The following is a 21,759-nucleotide window of genomic DNA, read 5'->3' as shown; positions in this document are numbered from 1 at the left end:
CAGCGGTACCCTCCTCCAGCACTCCGCCCCACTGCCAACCCCACGGTATGGCACATAGAAAAAAACCACCACACGTTTGCAGGTTTTATATCATTTTTATAAAATCTGGGCTGTTTCAGTTTCGGGGTACAGCAACAGCTCAGGGAAAGATGATCTACTGGTCCCCACCTCCCCAAGCCAGGGAGGAGGAGGTTTCATGCCAACAGCTGCAACTCCTTTCAGCTCCCGGTCTATGCTCAAGGCTCAAGCAGGGGAGAGGAGGGGTGGGGGAAGGGGAAGCTCCGAAGCTCCAACACTGCTTGCTTCTCCTTCTCCCCACTCCTTTTCCCTTCCCAGGCAGCCTGGCCAGAGGCAGAGCAAAGGCCTAGGAGCAGTCGGAGGGAGGTAATGGGAACAGAGCACCAAGGGGAAGGGGCCCATGGCCCAAGGGAGGAGGGGCCTTACCCTCCCCCTTAAACTCCCCACTGAATTCACAGCACAGAAAACACCTCTAGTCCAACAACTCCACGTGGAGGTATACTGAGTCTAGGGTCCAAAGGGGCAGGCAGGCAAGAGATCTGGTGGAGGTGGGGGGCAGTGAAGACAACAGCAGGCTCAGGGGAGACAGCAGAAAATTCCTCCTATCCGTGGGAGGAGACGATGGGGCGGCTGATATTGCTGTTGGTGGTCATGGCATTGAGCTCCCACCTGGAAGGCCAACAATGACAGGGAGCAATGACAGAAGAGGCGGTCCCCACTACAAGCCCAGAATTTTTCTTTTTCGGTTTTCCATGTTAGCGTCTCCCTCTAGCCCAGGCTGACCTGGAATTCACTATGTAGTCTCAGGGTGGCCTCCAACTCACGGTTATCCACCTACCTCTGCCTCCCAAGTGCTGGGATTAAAGGCGTGCGCCACCACGCCCGGCAAGCCCAGGATTTCTTGAACAAAGCTATGGACACACCAGTCTCTCCAACTTCCTAAAACTCAATCAACCCAGTTACCTCTTCATAGCTTTTAGGTTTAATAATCAGGCCCCTCCCACCACCAAGTCCAAAACCACCCACTCTTCCACCCTCAAGCTCATATAGGTTTCCTGTGTATGTTTATATGAATATTCCAGAACTCAAACACTTGGACTATACATGTCCATCTTAGTAAACATCCCAACATTCCTTTCCTGACTTGCTCAGATTCGACCAGGTGGCCCTTAACCCCACCAGGATATCCATTTTTGCTTCCATCCTTTTAAGGTCCTTCCTGACTTAGGTCTCCTATCGTCCCTGAGGCCTTCCCTTCCATCCCACGTGTTAAATTGCACTTATTCACAATTCTTCCATTCTGAAAAGGTTTAACAAGAACCTAAGCAATCTACACGGTAGTGGGTTCTTGCACAATGCAATTCTGGACAAGCCTGGGGATTCATTAGTTTAACCTGTGTCACCCGAGTCCTCACACAAACCTTCAGCAAGTAAGAATGGAGTGTCAGAATTATTAAGATTCTGTTCTTCACAAGAATTACATCTCCAGCAAGGGGGAAAAAAAATCCATAAAACATCTGTCTCCTGCATACTGAGACTGAGCTAATCAGGTCACACCTGTGCTGGCTACTCACCCCTAACCAATCCCTCCCTCCTCTGCAACCACTTCCTTTACCTGATGTCATGGGGCAAACAAGACTGGTCCAGGTTATACTGAATCACTGCCAGTTTACACAGAGTTTTCAAACTAGGGCCTTTAAGAGAAGAGTTAGGGGAGGGAGATGGTCAAAGCACAGGCAAGGCTCAGTCCTGGGTATCACCAAAGTTCAGGAAATACTGATGGCAGGAATATTCAGAAATAACTACTTACTAAAATCCAAAATATGTAAGTCAGAATGATCTATGAGGTCAAATTCATCTCCCAGGCCTTCCTCAGGAGATGGGCTGTAGGGATCAAAACAAACATGAAGGTAGGAGGAAAAACTACCCACAGACCCCCTTACTAAAATATCTGCCTCTTTTGGGAACTGGAAAGATGGCTCAGCAGTTAAAGGTGCTTGTTTGCAAAATCTGATGGCCTGGGTTCGACTCTCCAGTACCCAAATAAAGCCAGATGCGCCAAGTGGTGCATGTACCTGGAGTTCATTTGCAGCGGCAAGCAGCCCTGGCATGCCCATACCCCACTGTCTGTCTACTCCCCCTTCTCTGGAATGAATTTAAAATAAAAATGTTAGGGCTGGAAAGCTGGCTTAGCAGTTAAGGCATACACCTGCAAAGCCAAAGGATCCCAGTTCTACTCTCCAAAACCCACGTTAGCCAGATGCACAAGGGGCGTATGCATTTGAAGTTCGCTTGCAGTGGCTGCAGCCGCCCCCCCCCCCCCCGCCTCTTTCTCTCTCTCTCTCTCAAATAAATAAATAATTTAAGTATTTTTTAAAAATTTTAGCTGGGTATGGTGGTGCGCGCCTTTAATCCCTGCACTCAGGAGGCAGAGGTAGGATGATCACCATGAGTTTGAGGCCAGCCTGGGACTACAAAGTGAATTCCAGGTCAGCCTGGGCTAGAGTGAGACCCTACGTTGAGGGGGGGCTCCCACTTTTCTGTCAGTCACAGACATAGGCCCTTCCCTGAGCCCTCCCTTCACTCCTCCTAACCTGGTACCCCCGAAGAGGACAATCTTGTCACCAACGATGCAGCAGCACTGGCGCCGGCGGGGACATGGCCCTTTCCCCTTTGGTTCAATCTTTTTCCAGGTAAAGGACACTAAAGAGATGTTTATAGAAGCTCAATACTCCCCAGTTTAGATGTATAGGTAGCATTCCTCAGACCCTCCCCACCTATTCCATATTGTTTTCCTCCCATCCCAACAGCTCTTACCACTCCCTTAAAGGAAACGTTCTTTACCAGGGTTAAATTTCCAGAGGTCATGGAAATGCCGGTTCAGCCTTGCATTATAGCCACCAAAGATGTACAGTTCCCCATTGTAGCCAACTGGAAGGAAAGAAGAAGGTTAAAAAGCTGGGAGTGGAGCTGGGCGTGGTGGCGCATGCCTTTAGTCCCAGCACTCTGGAGGCAGAGGTAGGAGGATCGCCATGAGTTCAAGGCCATCCTGAGACTACATAGTTAATCGCAGGTCAGTCTGGGCCAGAGTGAAAAACCTTGAAAAACAACAACAGAAAGGTGGGAATGTATCTCAGTTGGTAAATGCCTGCCTAGGGTGCAGGGTGGCTACATAGTGAGTTTAACACTAGTCAGGGATATTGAGACCCTGTCTGTCTGTCTGTCTGTCTCTCTCTCTCTCTTACACACACACACACACACACACACAAATGTGTGGGGGACAGGACAGGGAACTCCAACAGGAAAATAACTCTCGCCAGTTCAGCCTTGCATTACAGCCACCAAAAGTGTACAGGTCTCTCCCCCCACCCCCACCCAGCCAGACAGTACAAAGGAATGCAAGAATGAGTGGGGCAGGACAGAAAACTCCACAGGATGGTTAGGGACACTCACAGGCTGAGTGGCTCCGGCGGCCCTCAGGCAGCACTGGAGTGGGTGGACAGTCAAGCCAGGCCTCGGTTCTGGTGTCAAAGACTCGAATACGGTTGCAGTAAATCTCATTGTTGGAATGAAATGGCCCAAAGCGGTCAGCACGGCCGCCGAAGACATACATGTGATTGCCCAGCATCGTGGCTGAGTGGAAGTCCCTCCACCGTGCAGGGTTGCCCTGGCCGGGAGCAGAGAGTTAGAGAAGGGGGTTAGCTTGAACTCAGGGAGGGGAAGCTCACTGAGCTCCCGAGCACTTCTTTAACGAAGGAAATGCACCGGGAAGAAGAAAGGGCAGACCTTTGTACAAACAAGGGTCCACGTCATGGTGGTGGTATCCAGCTTGTGAATGTCATTGGAAAAGCAGTCCGCCTGAGTGCACAGAGAAAAGGAGAAAGAAAAGAGGAGGGTCAGTGGTTACTCTTGGACCCTCTATCCTTCTCTTCAAAACCTGTGAACAATCCAAAGCTTTCTGTTCCGTCATGCTAAATTTTCCTTGCTCCTCATCCCTACGCGAGACCTCTACAGCTTCATCTCGGACTTACCAGCTGCTCATAGCCCCCAAAAATGTACATGATCCTGCCCAGGACACAAGCTGAATGTCCATCCCGGGCACCTGGAACTGTTCCCGACACTCTGGGTGTGGACCACTTGTGAGTATCTGAAGGGGTTAGAGAAGTGACCCAAGTCAGTGGGCACACCCTCCCCTTCTCAAGCATCCCCTGTTCCCTATTCCCCAGCACCCCTCCCAACCACTCCTTTTCCCAGGCCTCTGAAGCACCATTCGAGACCCATACTCACTGACATCAAAGGCATAGAGTACATTACAGGCTCCTTCAGTGTCGTTACGCCCACCCCAAAGGAAGACTGTGTCATCGATGAGGACGGCTGAGTGTCCATACCGCATGTAGGGGACCACAGGAGCCTGCCCACGGACGGCGGGCCTTACCGGGGGCAGCTTTGTCCAACGCAAGGACACTGTGGACACAACTCTGCTCAGTCCTCAAAACCTCACTCCAGCCTCTCCACCGATCCCCAAACCAGACATTCATCTCCAATGCCCCTGGTCACAGAGACCGCGGCTGAACTTCATTAGGGGTGCCCATTTCCCCCGAGCCTCTGGCGCCAACAAAAGGTGCCAGCACTGGCTTACCTGCGTTGAAAATGTGCACATCTATCTGCCGCAGTGTCTCGTAGTCTTCACCGGAACAGTAGCCCCCAAAGGAGTACACTCGGTGCCCAACGGCCACAGCAGCATGGTTCACCCTGCGTGGCCCGCCCTCTAGATGCACTGTCCACCGTAACATCCCCTGGGCCACAGGTCACAGCAACATGCCCCCCCGGCACGGCCGGCTGCCTCTGCTACCTGCGCACAAGTCACGATCACAGATTTCTCACACAAGGCTTGTGCCCAGCTCACGGAGACTGTTTCAGGACCAGACCTTGCCGTCAAGTGTCATCTAGTGGCCCTCCCACTCCACCCCTCCACAGGGACACTAGTCACAGCTCAGGTGGCAGGCCCTGCCCCAGGGGAGCTCACAGAGGTCAGAGCTAGCCCTGGCCCTGTGTTCTGCCACAGTGAAGGGTGGGGCCACCTCAACCTGATTACCAGCTCAGGATCCCACACCCCCTGCCCATGCGAGCTCCACCCTGTCCTTGCCTTGGAACAAGCTCTAAGCCCCCCTTCTCAGACCAGGAGTGTTCTCATTTTTGGCCCTGCTCACTGCCACCTCTCTAAGAATCTCCCTCCGTCTTCTAAAGGTAAGGATCTCAAAATACTCACAGGCTATTAATAGCCCAGCCAGTCCCAGACAGTCCACTAAAAGCTGGCATGGGTGCTTTACAAAAACAACAAAAAAAAAGCTTCTTAGCGTTTCGAGTTTACCAGTGGCCCTACCTAGGACAGGGAACTCCATGTCACCATGGTTGATTAGCCCCTCACAGGGCGTTCTTGTCAAGCTGATCCGTTGTCCCTGGGGTCACCCAGGGCTCCCACAGGCACGAGGAGTTCCTTTGACAGCTGTCCCGTGTATGCTGCCAGGACTAGAAACTTACGCCAGAAAGGTATGTGTATACGGGGGGTTGGAGGCTTTCTCCTCCTCTCTCCTGCCACTTCCCTGGCCCTGCCATTGAGGTAAAGAACAAGCTATTTCCAGCAGCTCTTCCCAGCCTGGGTCCCTGAAGGAGGGATGGGGTGGGGGTAGAGGCATACATTGGAAAGGGAAAGGGATGTTTAAAAAAAAAGAAAAAAAAAGCCCTAGGGTTGGATAAGAGAAAGACCCAGACTTGAGAGGTCATGGTTTCTTAAAGGCAACTTGCCAATCTAGTGATAATGGGGACATGTGAGGGCTATTTCAGGCAAGTCTTGCCACTTGCAAGGACTCTTGACAAGAGACACCACCTGCTGGGTTTGGGAGGATCATCTGCTTCCAGTTCAAAAGCCTTGGCGGAGACAATCAGGCAGAAACTCAGGCATTAAAAAAAAAAAAAAAAAAAAAAAGGCTGGGCATGGTGGCACACGCCTTTAATCCCAGCACTCAGAAGGCAGAGGTAGGAGGATCGCCATGAGTTCAAGGCCACCCTGAGACTACATAGTGAATTCCAGCTCAGCCTGGGCTAGAAAGAGCGAGACCCTACCTCAAGAAAACAACAGGGCTGGAGAGGATGGCTTAGCGGTGAAGGCGCTTGCCTACAAAGCCAAAGGACTCAGGTTTGACTCCCCAGGACCCACGTATGCCAGCTGCACAAGCTGGACACGCATCTGGAACTGGTCTGCAGTGGCTGGAGGTCCTGATGTGCCCATTCTCTCTCTCTACCTGCCTATTTCTGTATCTCTCTCTCTCTCTCAAATAAATAAATAAATAAATAAAAGTTTACATAAGAAAACACTAGAAAAACGACAACAAAATTCACTCAAGTAAGGGAGGCCCCCTTGCAGGAGAGAGAGGTTTTCAGCTGGCTTGCTAACCCAACCCATGCAACCTCCCCCAACCCCACATCCTATGCTTTCAACAGCCACTCTCCCCAACTTGAAATAAGCAGTGGCCAAAAGCTACTCTCACTTCATTTCTCCAGACCCCTGTCTGAAATAGCACAGACTTGGGCTGCTGGAGATAGGACATTGAAGGGTTTAAGAATGGGAATCCAAGCTGCACAAATGGCCCGGCAGTTAAGGCACTTGCCTGTAAAGCCTAACAACCCGGGTTCGATTCCCCAGTACCCACGTAAGGCCAGATGCACAAGGTGGCCCTTGCGTATGGAGTTTGTTTGCAGTGGCTGGAGGCCCTGGTGTAAACAAAATATTATTAAAGATCCTAGTAGATCTCCAGTGGGAGGGTGTGGAGGAGCAGAGTAGGGAATCGGTTGATTCCCACGCTCTCGGGCAGCCCACCAGTCCCCCAACCCCCTCAAGCAACTGTCCCAGACACCCTGATACCAGGTTCCTCCTGCACTACCCACAGGCTACTCCGACCCAGATGGATGCCGGTCCTGAGGAGAGAATCAGCCCATCGTACCTCACCAGGGCCCCAGCTGAAACCATAGAGGAACTGGGGGAACTGAGCAAGAGTGCTGCTTTCTTGGTGAACCTGGTACCAGCACAGCGGGGAAGGAGATAGACACAGAGGACACTCAACTCCTACCAAACCAGAGATCCAGAGACACAGAGGCTCCCAAGTCCTCATCACTGAAGCAGACCTAAAACGAACCCAACATGGCTCAGGGAAATTCGCGGCAGAGGGGGCGGAAAGACCGTTAAGAGCCACACGTCGGGACATCAGGCACAGAAGACATTGCCTCTCTCCATAACTGATGGCTAACCCTGATGCACGACCCACAGTCCCCAAGGAAGGTCCCTGAGGAGGTAACGATAGTACCAACATGTGCTGTTTACACTGAATATGTACGTAACTAATAAAAGAAAAAAAAATACATATATTAAAAAAAAAAAAAGAATGGAAGTCCTTCATCCTCCCTCACAGCGTAAAGCGTACCAGTGCGGACAAAACAAGCAATCGCAGTCAAAGGTGAGGAAGATTCTCGCCTCCTTCATAAGGGACACTCACTCACTCATTCAGGGGGAGCCAGCCCCAGCATCAGAGGTTCCCCTTGCCGAGGAGTCTCCAGCATCCTATGGCATTTTCAAGTTTCTTGCAGCCCTTCCACGTGCCCTCCCCGTCTCTGACATCTAACATTTCCCATCTGTGACTCTCCAGGATCTCTCGAGAGCTTTGCTCACTTTCCTCGTTCCCTTCTCCCACATCTCCAAAGTCCACCTCGGAGCCTCCCATTTTTGTCGGCCTCCACAAAGCGGGGTGGGGTGGGGTGGGGTGGTGGAAACCCCTCATGTTCGCTGTCCGGATATTCCTCCCTGAATATGACTCTGCTCTTGGTTTCCTTCCTTCCACCCTTCTCAGCCTCCTCTTATCACACAACGCCACACACAACCCGCTCCCCGCCATTGTGCTCATCTTCCTCAGTCTCCCCAAAGAACCCAGGCCTTCCAAATTTCCTCCCCGACCACCACCAGCTCCAGCCCACCTGCCTCTAGACCAAGGCTCTCTCTCATTCCTCCCTCCGCCCATTAACCTCTTCTTCTTTCCTTCCCATCATTGCCCCCCCACCGCACCTTCCCCACCCCCCACCTCATCACCCTGGCCCCTCCCCCCACTACTTCAGCTCTCTAGGCATGGGGCGTCGTCAACTCCCCTCAAATTCTTCCGCGGCATCTTAACCCACTCCCTGGTTACCTGCCAGGCCGGGCCGGGTGGGGCCGTGGGTCCTCGCGCAGCCTGCAAGCCTGGAACGCGACTGCACGCCAACCGACCCCTTGGTTCCCAACGAGATAAACACAGCCAGACCACCCCCCCTCCCCACGGTCCTTCCGGCGAGCCGCGGGGTTGCGCAAGTGCAGTCGGAGCTAGTCGGGGAACCAAACGCCCTCCGGGAATTGTAGTTCACGAGTTTCCGTAGGAGACAGGCGGGTCCTGAGGCTGTCGGAGGCGTGGGCAGGAGGCCGTGGAGAGCTTGTGCGCATGTGCAGACACGTGTGTTGACCGTGAGGGTTGCTGGGTAATGTAGTTTTATTTGAGTGTGTGTGTATATATATTGTCCGGGCGGGGAGGGGGGAGGATGGCGGAGGCGGAGCCAGAGGCGGTGGAATCCTCATTCTCATTCGCGTCAGTCTGGGACGCGGGGCGGGGCCGGAGGTCTAGGAGCCCCGCCGGAAGTGAGGGTGCGTGCGGGTCCGACCGCGGGGCTCGCTGAGGGTGGCGCGCGGGGACACCAACGCCGACGATCCGTGGGGGCCGGTGAGGCACGGGGCCATTGGAAGGGGCGCCCCTCGGTGTGGATGGCTGTGGGCAGGTGGTACCGAGGGGAGCCAGCCCTTAGCGGGAGGGGTCGGGGACGAACTGTCTCGGGGGAGTCTGGCTACCTGGAGCTCCCCGCGTCGGGGAGGGGCTAAGGTTCAGGAGGGGCGGGTCTAGGGTTGGCTGTGTCGGAATTGCGGGTGGGCCTGTGTTCAATATGGGAGGCAGCACTGGAGACGAGGAGGGAAGCAGCTGACTTTGTGGACGCCTAAGGACAACCTCAAGGAGCTAGTGAAAACGATTGTTTAAAGAAAAAAAGGGGCCGGAGAGGTGGCTTAGCGGTTAAGACACTTGCCTGCAAAGCCAAAGAACCCAGGTTCGATTCCCCTGGGCCCACGTAAGCCCGATGCATACGGTGGCGCGTGCATCTGGAGTTCGTTTGTAGCGGCTGGAAGCCCTGGCACGCCCATTCTCTGTCACTCTCTCTCTCTCTTAAATAAGTAAAAATTAAAATACAAATACTTTTAAAAATGGACCTGGTTTCATCCAATCCCTATCCTCCTGCCCTTTCTTCTTGCAGCCCGTGCCCGGATGGCAACAGTAGTTCTAGGGGGAGACACCATGGGCCCTGAACGGATCTTCCCCAACCACACTGAGGAACTGGGGCCACATCAGGGCCCTACAGAAGGAACTGGGGATTGGAGCAGCGAAGAACCTGAGGAAGAGCAGGAAGAAACAGGGGCAGGCCCCGCGGGCTACTCCTACCAGCCCCTCAATCAAGATCCTGAACAGGAGGAGGTAGAATTGGCACCAGTGGCTGAGGGAGAAGATGTAGTTGCTGACATCCAAGACCGGATCCAGGTATGCAGGGAGGGAATGGTTCCAGAGCAAGCGGAGGTGCTTTCCCCCAAGAGTCTGGACCGGAGCTGTCTTGTTTCTGATTGTACAGGCCCTGGGGCTTCACTTGCCAGACCCACCACTAGAGAGTGAAGATGAAGAGGAGGAGGGGGCTGTAGCACTAAGCAGCCACAGCTCTATTCCCATGGACCCAGGTAAAAAAATAATTTCATTTGGGAATAATTATGAAGAAAATGGACTAGTCTGAGCCAGGAAGAGAAGTTACAGAGGAACGTCTTATTTCTATAAAGGTAGTTTGCAAACTAATATTTTTGCAGACTTCAGAATGCAGGAGAATTACTTATCCTGCTAGGTTTGAGAATGACCAGGCTTGCTGTAAGAGGATGGACTTGGTGACCATCATCAGATGAGGGTTCTGGGTTGATTCATGGAATGGGAAGAGAAGCTGGTCCCATTGTCTTATCCCCTAACCAGCCTCTGGCTGTGATTTCAGAACATGTAGAGCTGGTGAAAAGGACGATGGCTGGAGTAAGCCTGCCTGCACCAGGGGTTCCTGCCTGGGCTCGGGAGATATCGGATGCCCAGTGGGAAGACGTGGTACAGAAAGCCCTCCAAGCCCGGCAGGCGTCTCCTGCCTGGAAGTGACCACCCTGAAAGCTGCCTTAAGTCCTCCCTACATTCCAGGCCAGAACCAGCACAGGACTGAACAGATGTCTGGCTCTAACACCCATCTCCATCTCCACGTGAAGGCAGATCATTTCTCAGAGACCCACTTTATTCAGTTCTGTACATATGGGGACATCGGCCCAAGCCCAACGCACATTAGCATGTATCAATCACTCTATGGAGAATAAAGCACCCTATGTACACAGCCAGAAGCCGCACTGCCTGTGCCCCTGGAGCCTGGTACGACCCTCCCCATCCCCTTGCCTCTCTGAGGTGCCTAGAGGGGACAGGTAAGGGCTGAGCCAGCATCAGCACAAACAAGGAAATAAATAGGTATTGGGGAGCCATGCTTGGAGCACTGCTCCCTGATTCCTTTATAATGTTGGCAACCAACAGCATAGGAAAGCAGTCAGCCGCAGGGTGGTCCCTTCCATGTTTGCAGTCCCCAGGCTGCTGCTCACCCAGGGGACACCGGGTAGGTAGGCTGTTCATCCCTGCCTTGGTCCACTGGGCCTTATATTCATCAGCTAGTGTCCGGAGTCTATACTTTTTTCCTTTTAACCTCTGTTGTGTGTGGTCTTGGTCAGGCAGTGGGTAAGAGGAAGTAACGCTGGCCCCTCAGCCTGCGCACTGCTGGGGCTGGGGGGCCTATTTGTGCTGTGGGGATCGGCTCCCCTCCAGCTACTCACTCCTGGGGACAATGGAGCTTGTCGTAACTTTGGTGAGAATAGTCTCCTGCTGCTCCCCTCTGCGTGGAGAGGGGAGAGAGAGCTAGAGTTCATTTGAGGATGAAGGGGAGAAGAGCCCATGGCTCCTGTGTGTATATTTCTTGGAGCAGCCTCAGGTAGCTGTGGGGTCAGGAGCAGGAGGGGACAGGTATCCCTGGGTCATCTCAGCCCTGAACACTCAGTGCTGAGCCTGTCTGTACTAGCCACAGGGAGGCGTGAACACATGTTTGGGGAGAAGAGGAACCACTCGGCGTCCCTGCTTCTAATGCCTGCATCCTCTAGAGTAGCTAGAGAGGTGCTGCCTTGCCCCAAGTCAGCCAGTAGGGAGCAGAGGGTGGAGGGCAGGGCGTGTCCCAGGGCTGAGTGGGCTGTGGCCCTGTGGGAAGGTGAGGGGGTCAGAGAGCTTCCTGGCTGGCAGTTAGGAACTCTTCTGCCCGCTTGTGCGCCTCCAGGGCCTTGATGGTGTAGACATCCTGGGGCAGCTCTGACTTCCTCCGAAGCAGCACCTTGTCCTTCTTGATGTCCTTTAGTATCTGTGTGTGGCATATGGAGAAAAGGAAAGGAATGGAGACAGGTTCCGAGAAGGTTGTTTCCATCTCTGACTTGGTTCTGCTCCTCTTTGTCTCCTCACCCTTCCAGCCTTACTTCCGTTTAACTCTTGACCTAGTGTTCTCTCACCTGCACAGCCTCTGTCTCCATCGTCCGCTTCAGAAGCTGAATGTCCTCTGCTGTGGGGGTCTCCGTCTCCATGGAGTACACGGGGGGCAGCGGTGGAGGAGCTCGGAACATAGGATACTGAGCGGGAAGGGCATGGACAGACAGGGAGAGCCACTTTTGAGATTTAAGGGCCTGTTTGCCTCATTCTTTCTCCAAGAACTCCTTCCCAGCCAGGCGCCATGGCGTACACCTTTAATCCCAGCACTTAGGAGGCAGAGGTAGGAGGATCGCTGTAAGTTCCAGGCCAGCCTAAGACTCCATAGTGAATTCCAGGTCAACCTGAGCTAGAGTGAGACCCTGCCTCAAAATAAAACAGAACAAGAGCCGGGTGTGGTGGCGCACGCCTTTAATCCCAGCACTCGGGAGGCAGAGGTAGTAGGATTGCTGAGAGATCGAGGCCACCCTGAGACTCCATAGTGAATTCCAGGTCAGCCTGGGCTAGAGTGAGATCCTACCTCAAAAATCCATTAAAATAAAACAGAACAACAACAAATACTCTTTCCCAACTCCAATGGGCCTGAGTTCTGGGCAGTGGCAGGAAAAAATTTACCCAAGGGGCTGGAGAGAGATGGCTTAGCGGTTAAAGTGCTGGCCTACAAAGCCAAGGACCTAGGTTCGATTTCCCAGGACCTATTTAAAGGCAGATGCACAAAGTGGCACATGCATCTGGACTTCATTTTCCGTGGCCAGAGGCCCTGGTACACCCAATTCTCTATGCCTCTTTCCATTCCTCCCCCCACAAAATAAATAAATTAAGTAAAAATAAAGTATTTTTAAAAATTCACCTGAGGATTAAGCCGGGCCAACTCCTCGATTTTTTGCCACATCTCTTCTCTTTCCTTCATTCGGAACCGTCCCCTGAGGGAGCAGAAGGGTTGGGGTTGGGCTTTAGAGAAAGAAGGTGAGCTTGAGGTAGAAGACACAAAGTCTCCCAAGGAGACAGACACTCACTTCTGCTTCTCTGCCTTATATTGTTGTGTACAGTCATCAAACAGCTTCTGGTTCATTTCCATAAACAGCTTCAGGGCGTTGTAGATAAGTCCGTGGATTGTCCTGCCACCAGAAGAAAGATGGCTTATGGGATGCCAAAGCCTGCCATTAGTACCAGGTCCCCAGAGCTAAGGGTGTTCTCATTTTCTGCTCTATTTCCAAGCCTCTAGAGAGTATATAAGCTGTATCCAAATCATGTGACTCGAGACTGGCGTTTTCATGGTTCTTACAAATACTGGTCTGCCTGTGTTACCGTTCTCCCACGCCATGCATCCTGGCCTCCGAGAAGTGAGATGAACTGAATGTGCATCACACTGAGCTTGCTCTTAGCAGTAAAGCCTTTTACAATTCTGAGACTCTGCCTTTTTTTTTTTTTTTAAACAGTCTCCTTCTAGCCCAGGCTGGTTTCGAACTCACAAGCAATTCTACTTTTACCTCCCAAGTGCTGGGAATAAAGGTGTGTACCACACCCAGCCTAACTCAGATTATTTATGTGAATCACATTAGTTGCTATCAGCCCAGAATGTCTCCATGGCAGTGATAGGACCTGCAGAATGGCTGACACCAAGGGGCCATGATGGATACTACAGAGCCACTCCCACCACTCCCACGGCATCTTTTTCTCTACTCAGCCCTCGAAGGGTGTGCATGCTGTGCACAGGTCCCAGCTCTGCTTGCTGAGTGACCCGGTGAAGTCCCACCGGCCCCGCCCCAGCCGCCTACTTGTTCCAGTGGCTCTTGGAGTTCCTGTAGAGTGCAGGGAACATGATGGGAAGGACTCGAGCAGCATTGTCACTTATCAGGCTCATGATGTACTCATTGTTCCAGTAGTAGAGGGCACGCTCGGCCACCTAGTGAGGAGAGGTGGGACTCAGTGGGGCACTCCTTACCTCCCTCAAGATTTGCTCCTCCCTGTCATTAGGGACATACTGGTATCTGCTGGCTTTAGGCCTTACCTGGAAATGGGGGCTGGAGACACATTTGGCAAGCTGGCGGAAGAGGGGTTCCATCACTTTGCTGAACTCAGATGGCTCAATGACATCCAGGATCTCCTCGAGCTCGTTCAAGAACATCACCTCCTTGGGACTATGGGTCTTGGGCCAAAACTTGAGAAGTCCTACAATCACCTGTGAGACGAGAACAGGGTAAAATTGCCACCATTCGCCGGTTCTCCAGGAACCATCTAGGCCACCCATCCCACCCTGCCCTGGAAGGCCCTGTTGGAGTGACCACCGACTGCTCTGGTTTGGATCTGTTTTCTGGGTGTACATAGGTTTTGCTTCCCATGAAAAAGAAACAAGCCACGGCCCTCCTGAGCACCCACTTATGGTGCTATTCAGTAGGAATAGAATGGGGCTGGGGGTACAGATCAGTGGTAGAGCTCTTGCCTGGCATGCACAAGCCCTGCGTCTCACTGCCAGTACCACCACGAGAGAAACAAACAACACAGGTACAGACGACTGTCGAGCAACGCTGATGACAAGAAGATGTGGACCTTGGGGCCCAAAGGGGAATTACCGGCTCAGTGAGACTGCTCTCCTTCTCCAGAAACTGTACCACACAGTACGCCAACTGCAAAAGGTTAAGACAGAAAGTGAAATGGAAGTTCCAGAAGGTCTCACAGAGGTCAGTGACAGACACCAAATCCCAGAAGAGAAGGGGAGGTATAGAGGATTGATCCCATCCGTTCTATGCCTTCCTAACCCCAGCAGAAATACCTTCCCTCCCTTTCTTGCCTCTGTTGTTCAAGCTGGGCCGTCAGGAGAAAGGCAGCTCACCTGAGGGTGGTACACACTCAGAGACTTGACCTTGTGCAGAGGAAGCAGGACACGGATGAGAAACATCTTGTGCTCTTCCTTAAGGGGCAAGGCAAAGCCATTGATGATGCTAGGGGTTAAGGGAAACTTTTAGGACCAATAGGCCGATCTAAGATCAGGAACCAATCTTGCCAACCTCATCCAGGTGTGTCTCTCTCCACCCTGCCTCTCACCTGCCCAGGATCTCCAAGAGCTCAGCAATCCCATTGTGATGTTCTGTCTCATAGATGAACCTGAGGGGAAAAACGGGGTTCTCTTGACACCACTCCTCTAGCGTTCTGCAGTGTCCCCTGAGCCCCTGCTCCCGTCCCACCTCAGCAGGGGTATACTGTGCTCCTAAGCCTGAGCCCATGGCCTCACCTGTAGAAGATGTGGTTGATCTGTCTACGAATATAAGCCCGGAGCCCCAAAAACTTGCCATAGATGCGATGTAAAATGGTCTTGAGAAAATCCCGTTCTCGGGGGTCCTCACTATCAAAGAGGTCCAGGAGCTAGGAGCAGGAGAGAGAAGTGGCAGAGATGAGGCAGCAGCGCGGGAAGGCTGGGGTGCCGAGGCCTTAGCCAGAGCAAGTCGTGAGGTCACTGGAGAGTCGAGAATGCCTCTTGGAAGCACAGTTGTTCTTTTACATATTAGTGGTAACTGGCCGTGCATGCCTATATTGCCAACTGTGTGCAGAGAGGTACTGTGCTGCCTTTTTTCCTATCTTACAGGCAAAGTTGGCTCCCCCCCCCACCCCCGAGGTAGGGTCTCACTTTAGCCCAGGCTGACCTGGACTTCACTATGTAGTCTTAGGATGGCCTTGAACTCACAGTGATCCTCCTACCTCTGCCTCCCAAGTGCTGGAATTAAAAATGTGCCACCATGCGCAGCTCAAAGTTAGCTTTTTTGCCCCATACCCATTGCACCTTGGCCTCAGACAATAGCTGACACCCCAGTGTATGGAGCATAAGGGGGAAGAGGAGGCAGGACACTGTGGGGAATCCATGGAGCTAGAGCACATGACAAGGCAGGACAGGAGAAGAGCCCCAGCCTCAGAGACTCACAGCAAGTACAAACTTCTGGTCGATATACTTCTTGGCTATGTTTGGCTGAAAATCTGGAGACTCCAGGAAGCGTAAGAAAAACTCATAGACGAGCTGTGGAGGAAAGAGTGCATCATTCTGATGGTGTCCGGGCCGCCCTCTTGCTGCAGGCCTGCGTGGTCTCGTTGGCGGCAGCCAGGGCCAGCCCACCTCCCCCCCAGTACCTGCAGGTGTGGCCAGGCCGCCTCCAAGGTGGGCTCATCTTCCTCAGGGTCAAACTCGGCCCCTGTGGGATTCGATGAAGGTGGCAGCGTCCGGAAGAGGTTCACTGAAAACTGAAGGAGGGCTCAGCTTAGAGCACCGTCAGGGACTCCCCAGGGTCCCCTCGCCCTGCGCCTTGTGTCCTCTCCCCGTGCCTACCATGGTGACAGCCTCGGGGTAGATGGCCTCAGTGACAACATCACGGCTGTGGGTGATGTATTCCACCATCTCATTGAGTCCTGCCCGCTTCACCTCTTTGAACTTGAGGTCACTGAGAGGGTCCGATACAAAGTCAAAGAGGACACAGCACTGGCGCAGCTTCTGGATAAACAGCTCCTCCCGCTCCTGGGTTGGTGAATCTGTGGGGGTCCCGGCAGGAATCTGTGGGGTGTCCTCCTCATCCTTTATGCCATGCCCCACTTGCTCTTACAGGTTTTCCTTCCCCACCCTGCCACCATGCTATCCCATGGAACAAATAACCCCCTCACATTCTCTGGAACTCCCTAATCCCTAAGAGACCCTGAAATCCGTGCCCGCAGCCCGGTGTGCCAGCCCGGCCATCTGGAAGTACCTTTCAAAGCAGGAAGCTTCTGTAGCTCCCGGTTCTTGCTGAGGTTGAAGCGGGAGGAGCTCTGTCGTCGCTCCTTCTTGACAATCTGGGGACCCCCTGAGTACTTGATTTTGCTGAGCTGTGTTGGGGGTGGTGTGCTGTTGCTGGGGCGCTTGTTGGATGATGGTGGCTGGGACTGTGGCTGGGGCTGCTGCTGGGGCTGGGCCTGGCCAAGAAAATCATCGTTGGAGCCAGCTCCCCTCGGCAATCCCCTTCACCCCGGCCCTGAACCACCCGCCCTGCCCAGTCTGTGCACTGCTGTGACAGCATCTGTCCAGACGGAGGTAAGCCAGAGGTAAAGGTAACTGTGGGAGACAGCCCAGAAGGCAGTGGCCAAAATCCTGTCTGTCTCCTATACTTGCTCAAACCACTACCTGTGCATCAACCACCTTCCCAATGTTCACTTCAGCTTGTGAGCAGGCAGAATTAATTGATGGGGCCAGAGAAATCAAAACCCTGGAGCTGGAGAAGATGGCTCAGCAGTTAAGGCATTTGCCTGCAAAGCCAAAGGACCCCAGAATGATTCCCCAGGACTTTGTAAGCCAGTTGCACAAGGAGGCGCTTGCATCTGGAGTTCATTTACAGCGGCTAGAGGCCCTGGTGTGCCCATTCTCTCTCTCAAATAAATAAATAAATAAATAACAAGAAGTCGAACACTGTCTGGCAGGGCTGGGGATGTGGCAGCGGGCATTCTAGTACATGCAGGCCCCTGGGTTTAATTCCCAGTATGGGGCAGGGTGGCGGGAGAAGGGGATGAGAGAAACACCCTTCAATTAAAAGGTAAAAGACTGAAGCCAGTTGCCAAGCATGGTGGCACATGCCTTTAATCCCAGCACTTGGGAGGCAGAGATAGAAGAATCATCCTGAGTTCAAGGCCACCCTGAGACTACATAGTGAATTCCAGGTTAGCCTAGGCTAGAGTTTAAAACAAAAAAAAAGCTGTGTTGTGTTGGGGGGGAGGAGCTGGAGAAATGCTCAGTGGTTAGGGCACTTGCCTGCAAAGCCTAACAACCCAAGTATGATTCCCCAGTACCCACATAAAGCCAGAAGCACAAAGTGGCTCATACATCTGGAGTTCATTTGAAGTGACTGGAAGCCTCGGGATGCCCATTCTCATTCTCTCAAATAAATAAGAAAAAATAAATTGCTGGGCATGGTCGTTCATGCCTTTAATCCTAGGACTTGGGAGGCAGAGGTAGGAGGATCACTGAGTTCAAGGCCACCCTGAAACTACAGAGTGCATTCCAGGTCAGCCTGAGCTAGACCCTACCTCAAAAAGAACATAAGAAAAAGAAATTGCCAGACATGGTACAGCACACATTCAACTCTATAGTTTTGGGGCAACAGAGGTAGGATTGCTGAGAGTTTGAGGCCACCCTGAGACTATATAGAGTCCCAGGTCATCCTGGACTAGAGTGAGACCTCCAAAAACAAACAAGAGAACAAAGCTGGGTGCCATGGTGCATAGCTGTTAATTCCAGCACTCAGGAGGTGGAGGCAAGAGGATTAACCAGGCCAGCCTGGAGTAGTACATAGCAAGGCCTTATCTCAAAAACAAACCAAAGGGCTGGAGAGAGGACTTAGCAGTTCAGGTGCTTGCCTGCAAAGTCAAAGGACCATGGTTAATTCCCCAGGACTCACATAAGCCAGATGCACAAAGTGCACACATCTGGAGTTTGTTTGCAGTGGCTAGAGGACCTGGTGCACTCATTCTCTCTCCCTTTCTCTCAAATAAATAAGAAAAAAAAAACAAAAACAGCTGGGTGTCCTGGCACTTGCCTTTAATTCTAGCAGTCAAGAGACAGAGGTAGGAGGATCACCATGAGTTCAAGGCCACCCTGAGACTACAGAGTGAATTTCAGGTCAGTCTGAGCTACAGTGAGACCCTATCTCAAAAAACCAAAAAGAAAAAAAAAATATAAAAAAAAAAAAAAGACTCCATATAAGAGGCTGAAGGAGTCTCTCTGGGGCTTGCTGACCAAAAAACTACGGCCCTGGGCTAAGGGAGCAACTCCAGATTGTGTCTCAAAGAAGTATGCCCATGAACAACAGAGAAGAGCACCCAAGTTCTCTGGCCCTGTTTCACATGTGCATAATGTACGCATCTACACACACATGCTTATGCCGAATATAACACATCAAACATTCTCTATATAGACACACACAAGTGAACAAAACCGAGGGCCTAGAGATGACTCAGTGGTTAAAGGCACTTGCTTGCAAAGCCTACCTTCCTAGGTTCAATTCCCTAGCACCCACATAAAGCCAGACACAAGCAGTCAAACGTGGTAATACACACCTTTAATTCCAGCATTCGGGAGGCTGAGATAGGAGGATCACTGTGAGTTCGAGGCCAGCCTGAGACTCCATAGTGAATTACAGGCCAGCCTGGGCTAGAGTGAGACCCTACCTCAAAAAAACAAAACAAAACAAAAAAAAAAAAACAGGTGACAGCAGGGCCCCAGACAAGACACAGGAGGCCCTGGCAAGCCCATTTCTCTGTCTCTTTCTCTCTCTGCCTTTTTCTCAAATAAATAATTAAAAATAAAATATTTTATGAAATTACCTGTTTTGTTTTGTTTTTTCATGGTAGGGTCTCACTCTAGCCCAGGCTGACCTGAAATTCACTGTGTTATCTCAGGGTGGCCTTGAACTCAGAGCAATCCTCCTACCTCTCCTGAGTGCTGGGATTAAAAGTGTGCACCACCACACCTGGTATAAAATTACCTTTGTGTACAAGGTGCATATGAAACATAAATGAATTTTTTTGAGGTAGGGTCTCACTTTTAGCCCAGGCTGGCTTGGAATTCCCAGTGATCCTCCTACCTCGGGCTCTCAAATGCTGATATTAAAGGCATGGGCCACCACACCTAACACATAAATAAATTTAAGTTACTGTTTAGCTTTAAGTCCTAACCAAAAAACCTTATTAGGTATTTCCAAATATTCCAAACTGAAAAATTTCAAACTCTGAAGCACTTGTGGGCCAAGCATTCAGATAAGGAACCTTCAGCCTGTTGTGGTGAACGATTTTATCTGTCTTGCCTATTGTGACACACACCTGTAATCCAGCACTCTGGGGAGGCAGAGACAAGGAAGACAGTGAGGTTCAGGCTTGCCTGGGTTTGAGGCTAGCCTGGGACTTCATAGTGACTTCCCAGTCAGCCTGGACTAGAGTGAGACCCCTACCTGGGATGGGGGGGGGCGTTGTGCAGGGTGTGGTGGCGCATACCTCTAATCCCAGCCCTTAGGAGGCAGAGGTATAGGAGGATCACTGTGCGTTCAAGGCCAGCTTGAGACTACACAGTATATTACAGGTGAACCTGGGCTAGAGCACGACCCTCCTACCTAAGGAGAAAAAAAAAAAAAAAAAAAAGGCGGTGACTGATATGGAACCAGTGCGATTTTAGTGCAAGGTACTCCAGAGGTTGGAGTCTCTTTTTCTACTTGTGGGAGACGAGCCACACCTTGGGGTCAGTGGGGAGAAAGATAGAAGGGTGGCAACATGTGGAACTTCTTCTGCCTTTGGCTTCTAGTACCTAGAACAAGCGACCCTCAGTGTGGAGCTTGAAACTCAAAAATACACTGAAAGACAAGCTCACTCCTGTAATCCTGGCTTCCAAGAGGCTGAGGTAAGAGGATCGCCAAGAGTTCCAAGCCAATCTGGGCTACAAGTGAGTTCCAGATCACCCTAGGCTACATGGTAAGACCTGATTTCAAAAACAAAAACTTTGCAGCTGTGATGGCACACACTTTAATCCCAGCACTTGGGAGGCAGAGATAGGAGGATCACCCTGAGATCAAGGCCACCCTGAGACTACATAGTGAAGTCCAGATCAGCCTGGGCTAGAGAGAGACCCTACCTCAGAAAAAAAAAAAAAAAAAAAACCAACTAAAAACAAAACAATGTTCAGGGCTGGAAAGAGGGCTTAGCAAGGCGCTTGCCTGCAGAGCCTAAGGACCCAGGTTTGATTCTCCAGTACCCATGTAAGCCAGATACACAAGGTGGCGCATGCACCTGGAGTTCCTTTATAGTGGCTAGAGGCCCTGGTGTGCCCATTCTCTCTCTCAAATAAAATAAATAAAACTATTTATTTTATTTATTTATTTTTGGTTTTTCAAGGCAGGGTCTCTGTCTGGCCCAGGCTGACCTGGAATTAGCTATGTAGTCTCAGGGTGACCTTGAACTCATGGTGACCCTCCTACCTCTGCCTCCCACATGCTGAGATTAAAGATGTGTGCCACCATGCCTGGCTAAAAAAAATTTAAACTGTCCAAAAAGCCAACCCCATGTTGATGCCTCCCACACCAGGACTATGGCACTGAAGGCTGACGTAGTTGGAAAGCAGCTGGGAGGCCATCTGCTGCCCAGCCTGCTGGGCTGTCCACTTTTCTAAGGACCACTGCTCCCCATCCCAGCCGCAGGGAACACTGGACAGACAGCCAGCTTAGCCAGCAAAGCCCCGACTGCCAAGGTCCAGGGAGGCTTCCCCTGTCCGTTAGTAAATGTGGAGATCATCTAGCCGCTCACTTAGGTTCAAACATTTCTCCTAAAAGCTACAGCCTCTAACTTCTCAACTGCTGGCCTGGGCTCACAGTGGGAAGCAGGTGAAACCCTTGGAGAACATTCTGCAGCCATCACCACAGGGGTGCTTGAACAAAGGCTACCCAGCCCATCTGCCCTCCATGCTCTTGCTCTGCCCCATGTAGTCTTGAGACTGAAGGGCATCCTGCCATTTCAAATTCAACAGCAGGGTCTCCACTCCAAGAAGCCCCCGGCATTCAGGGCTCCAGCAGTGCCCCGATTCATGCACCATGCTCATGTTTCAGTGACTCCAGCCGAACCCGCCACTCTGAATGTGTCTGCTCAACACACCACCAGAGATAATCAACCAGAGCTGGAGAAATGGCTCAGTGGTTAAGGCGCTTGCCTTCAAAGCCTAACAACTGGGGTTCGATTCCCCAGTACTCATGTAAAGCCAGATGCACAAAGTGACAAATGCACATGTAGTTGTTCATTTGCAGTGGCTAGAGGCCCTGGCACACCCATTCTTTCTGCCTCTCTCTGCTTGCAAATAAACAAGGAAAGAAAAACATTTAAAAAATATATAAAAAGAAGTATTTAAGACAAAGATGAGACATAAAATTAATAACAACAACAAAAATAAAATGCTTGGGGCTGGAGAGGTGGTTTAGTAGTTAAAGCGCTTGCCTGCAAAGCCTAGACTCAGGCTTGATTTCCCAGTACCCACATAAGCCAGGTGCACCAGGTGGTA

At 51.7% G+C, this 21,759-nt stretch overlaps 3 protein-coding genes across 9 annotated transcripts in view; 1 reads left to right on the top strand and 2 right to left on the bottom strand.

Moving 5' to 3' along the window:
- Window positions 1-75: 75 nt before the first annotated feature.
- Window positions 76-8,405, bottom strand: Klhdc3 (kelch domain containing 3). 4 transcript variants are annotated; one of them, XM_004649492.2, is made up of 11 exons: window positions 8,253-8,405; window positions 4,658-4,870; window positions 4,306-4,482; window positions 4,050-4,165; window positions 3,805-3,876; window positions 3,472-3,685; window positions 2,863-2,949; window positions 2,613-2,721; window positions 1,829-1,902; window positions 1,634-1,712; window positions 76-687 (listed from the first exon to the last, which is right to left on the bottom strand). In XM_004649492.2, the coding sequence occupies exons 2-11, from the start codon at window positions 4,809-4,811 to the stop codon at window positions 621-623; spliced, it is 1,149 nt and encodes a 382-aa protein (XP_004649549.1). In that variant the 5' UTR covers window positions 4,812-4,870; window positions 8,253-8,405; the 3' UTR covers window positions 76-620. The 4 variants fall into 4 exon arrangements, with proteins under 4 accessions (XP_004649549.1, XP_045011882.1, XP_045011883.1 ...); XM_045155947.1 differs by lacking the exon at window positions 8,253-8,405 and adding an exon at window positions 7,146-7,164; XM_045155948.1 differs by lacking the exon at window positions 8,253-8,405 and adding an exon at window positions 5,402-5,423.
- Window positions 8,406-8,670: 265 nt separating this feature from the next.
- Window positions 8,671-10,542, top strand: Mea1 (male-enhanced antigen 1). Of its 3 annotated transcripts, none has more exons than XM_004649489.3 (4): window positions 8,671-8,737; window positions 9,394-9,674; window positions 9,763-9,865; window positions 10,165-10,542. In XM_004649489.3, the coding sequence occupies exons 2-4, from the start codon at window positions 9,405-9,407 to the stop codon at window positions 10,314-10,316; spliced, it is 525 nt and encodes a 174-aa protein (XP_004649546.2). In that variant the 5' UTR covers window positions 8,671-8,737; window positions 9,394-9,404; the 3' UTR covers window positions 10,317-10,542. The 3 variants fall into 3 exon arrangements, with proteins under 3 accessions (XP_004649546.2, XP_045011888.1, XP_045011889.1); XM_045155953.1 differs by having other exon boundaries at window positions 8,732-8,813; XM_045155954.1 differs by lacking the exon at window positions 8,671-8,737 and adding an exon at window positions 8,845-8,868.
- Ppp2r5d (protein phosphatase 2 regulatory subunit B'delta) overlaps window positions 10,429-21,759 on the bottom strand; it is a 29,503-nt gene continuing 18,172 nt past the window's right edge. For both annotated transcript variants that reach the window (XM_004649482.2, XM_045155945.1), the window contains exons 3-16: window positions 16,445-16,649; window positions 16,033-16,232; window positions 15,837-15,947; window positions 15,634-15,726; window positions 14,950-15,080; window positions 14,763-14,822; window positions 14,551-14,659; window positions 14,291-14,344; window positions 13,729-13,899; window positions 13,496-13,623; window positions 12,734-12,835; window positions 12,568-12,640; window positions 11,744-11,860; window positions 10,429-11,598 (exon numbers count right to left, since the gene is read on the bottom strand). In XM_004649482.2, the coding sequence (XP_004649539.1) occupies window positions 11,461-11,598; window positions 11,744-11,860; window positions 12,568-12,640; window positions 12,734-12,835; window positions 13,496-13,623; window positions 13,729-13,899; window positions 14,291-14,344; window positions 14,551-14,659; window positions 14,763-14,822; window positions 14,950-15,080; window positions 15,634-15,726; window positions 15,837-15,947; window positions 16,033-16,232; window positions 16,445-16,649 (1,692 nt within the window). In that variant the 3' untranslated portion in view covers window positions 10,429-11,460. The remainder of the gene's footprint in view (window positions 11,599-11,743; window positions 11,861-12,567; window positions 12,641-12,733; window positions 12,836-13,495; window positions 13,624-13,728; window positions 13,900-14,290; window positions 14,345-14,550; window positions 14,660-14,762; window positions 14,823-14,949; window positions 15,081-15,633; window positions 15,727-15,836; window positions 15,948-16,032; window positions 16,233-16,444; window positions 16,650-21,759) is intronic.

The sequence above is a fragment of the Jaculus jaculus genome, chromosome 8, assembly GCF_020740685.1.
Source record: "Jaculus jaculus isolate mJacJac1 chromosome 8, mJacJac1.mat.Y.cur, whole genome shotgun sequence".
NCBI classification, from domain to species: domain Eukaryota; kingdom Metazoa; phylum Chordata; class Mammalia; order Rodentia; family Dipodidae; genus Jaculus; species Jaculus jaculus.
This window is presented reverse-complemented; position numbering and strand designations above follow the sequence as displayed.

Excerpts from the sequence above, each read along its gene's own strand:
- Klhdc3 (XM_004649492.2), bottom strand. The coding sequence starts at position 4,811 with ATGTTACGGTGGACAGTGCATCTAGAGGGCGGGCCACGCAGGGTGAAC. Across the intron at positions 4,166-4,305 it reads ACTCTATGCCTTTGATGTCA|ATACTCACAAGTGGTCCACA; the intron begins GTGAGTATGGGT and ends TAACCCCTTCAG. Across the intron at positions 3,686-3,804 it reads GGACCCTTGTTTGTACAAAG|GGCAACCCTGCACGGTGGAG; the intron begins GTCTGCCCTTTC and ends GCTCCCGGCCAG.
- Mea1 (XM_004649489.3), top strand. The coding sequence starts at position 9,405 with ATGGCAACAGTAGTTCTAGGGGGAGACACCATGGGCCCTGAACGGATC. Across the intron at positions 9,675-9,762 it reads ACATCCAAGACCGGATCCAG|GCCCTGGGGCTTCACTTGCC; the intron begins GTATGCAGGGAG and ends CTGATTGTACAG. Across the intron at positions 9,866-10,164 it reads CTCTATTCCCATGGACCCAG|AACATGTAGAGCTGGTGAAA; the intron begins GTAAAAAAATAA and ends CTGTGATTTCAG.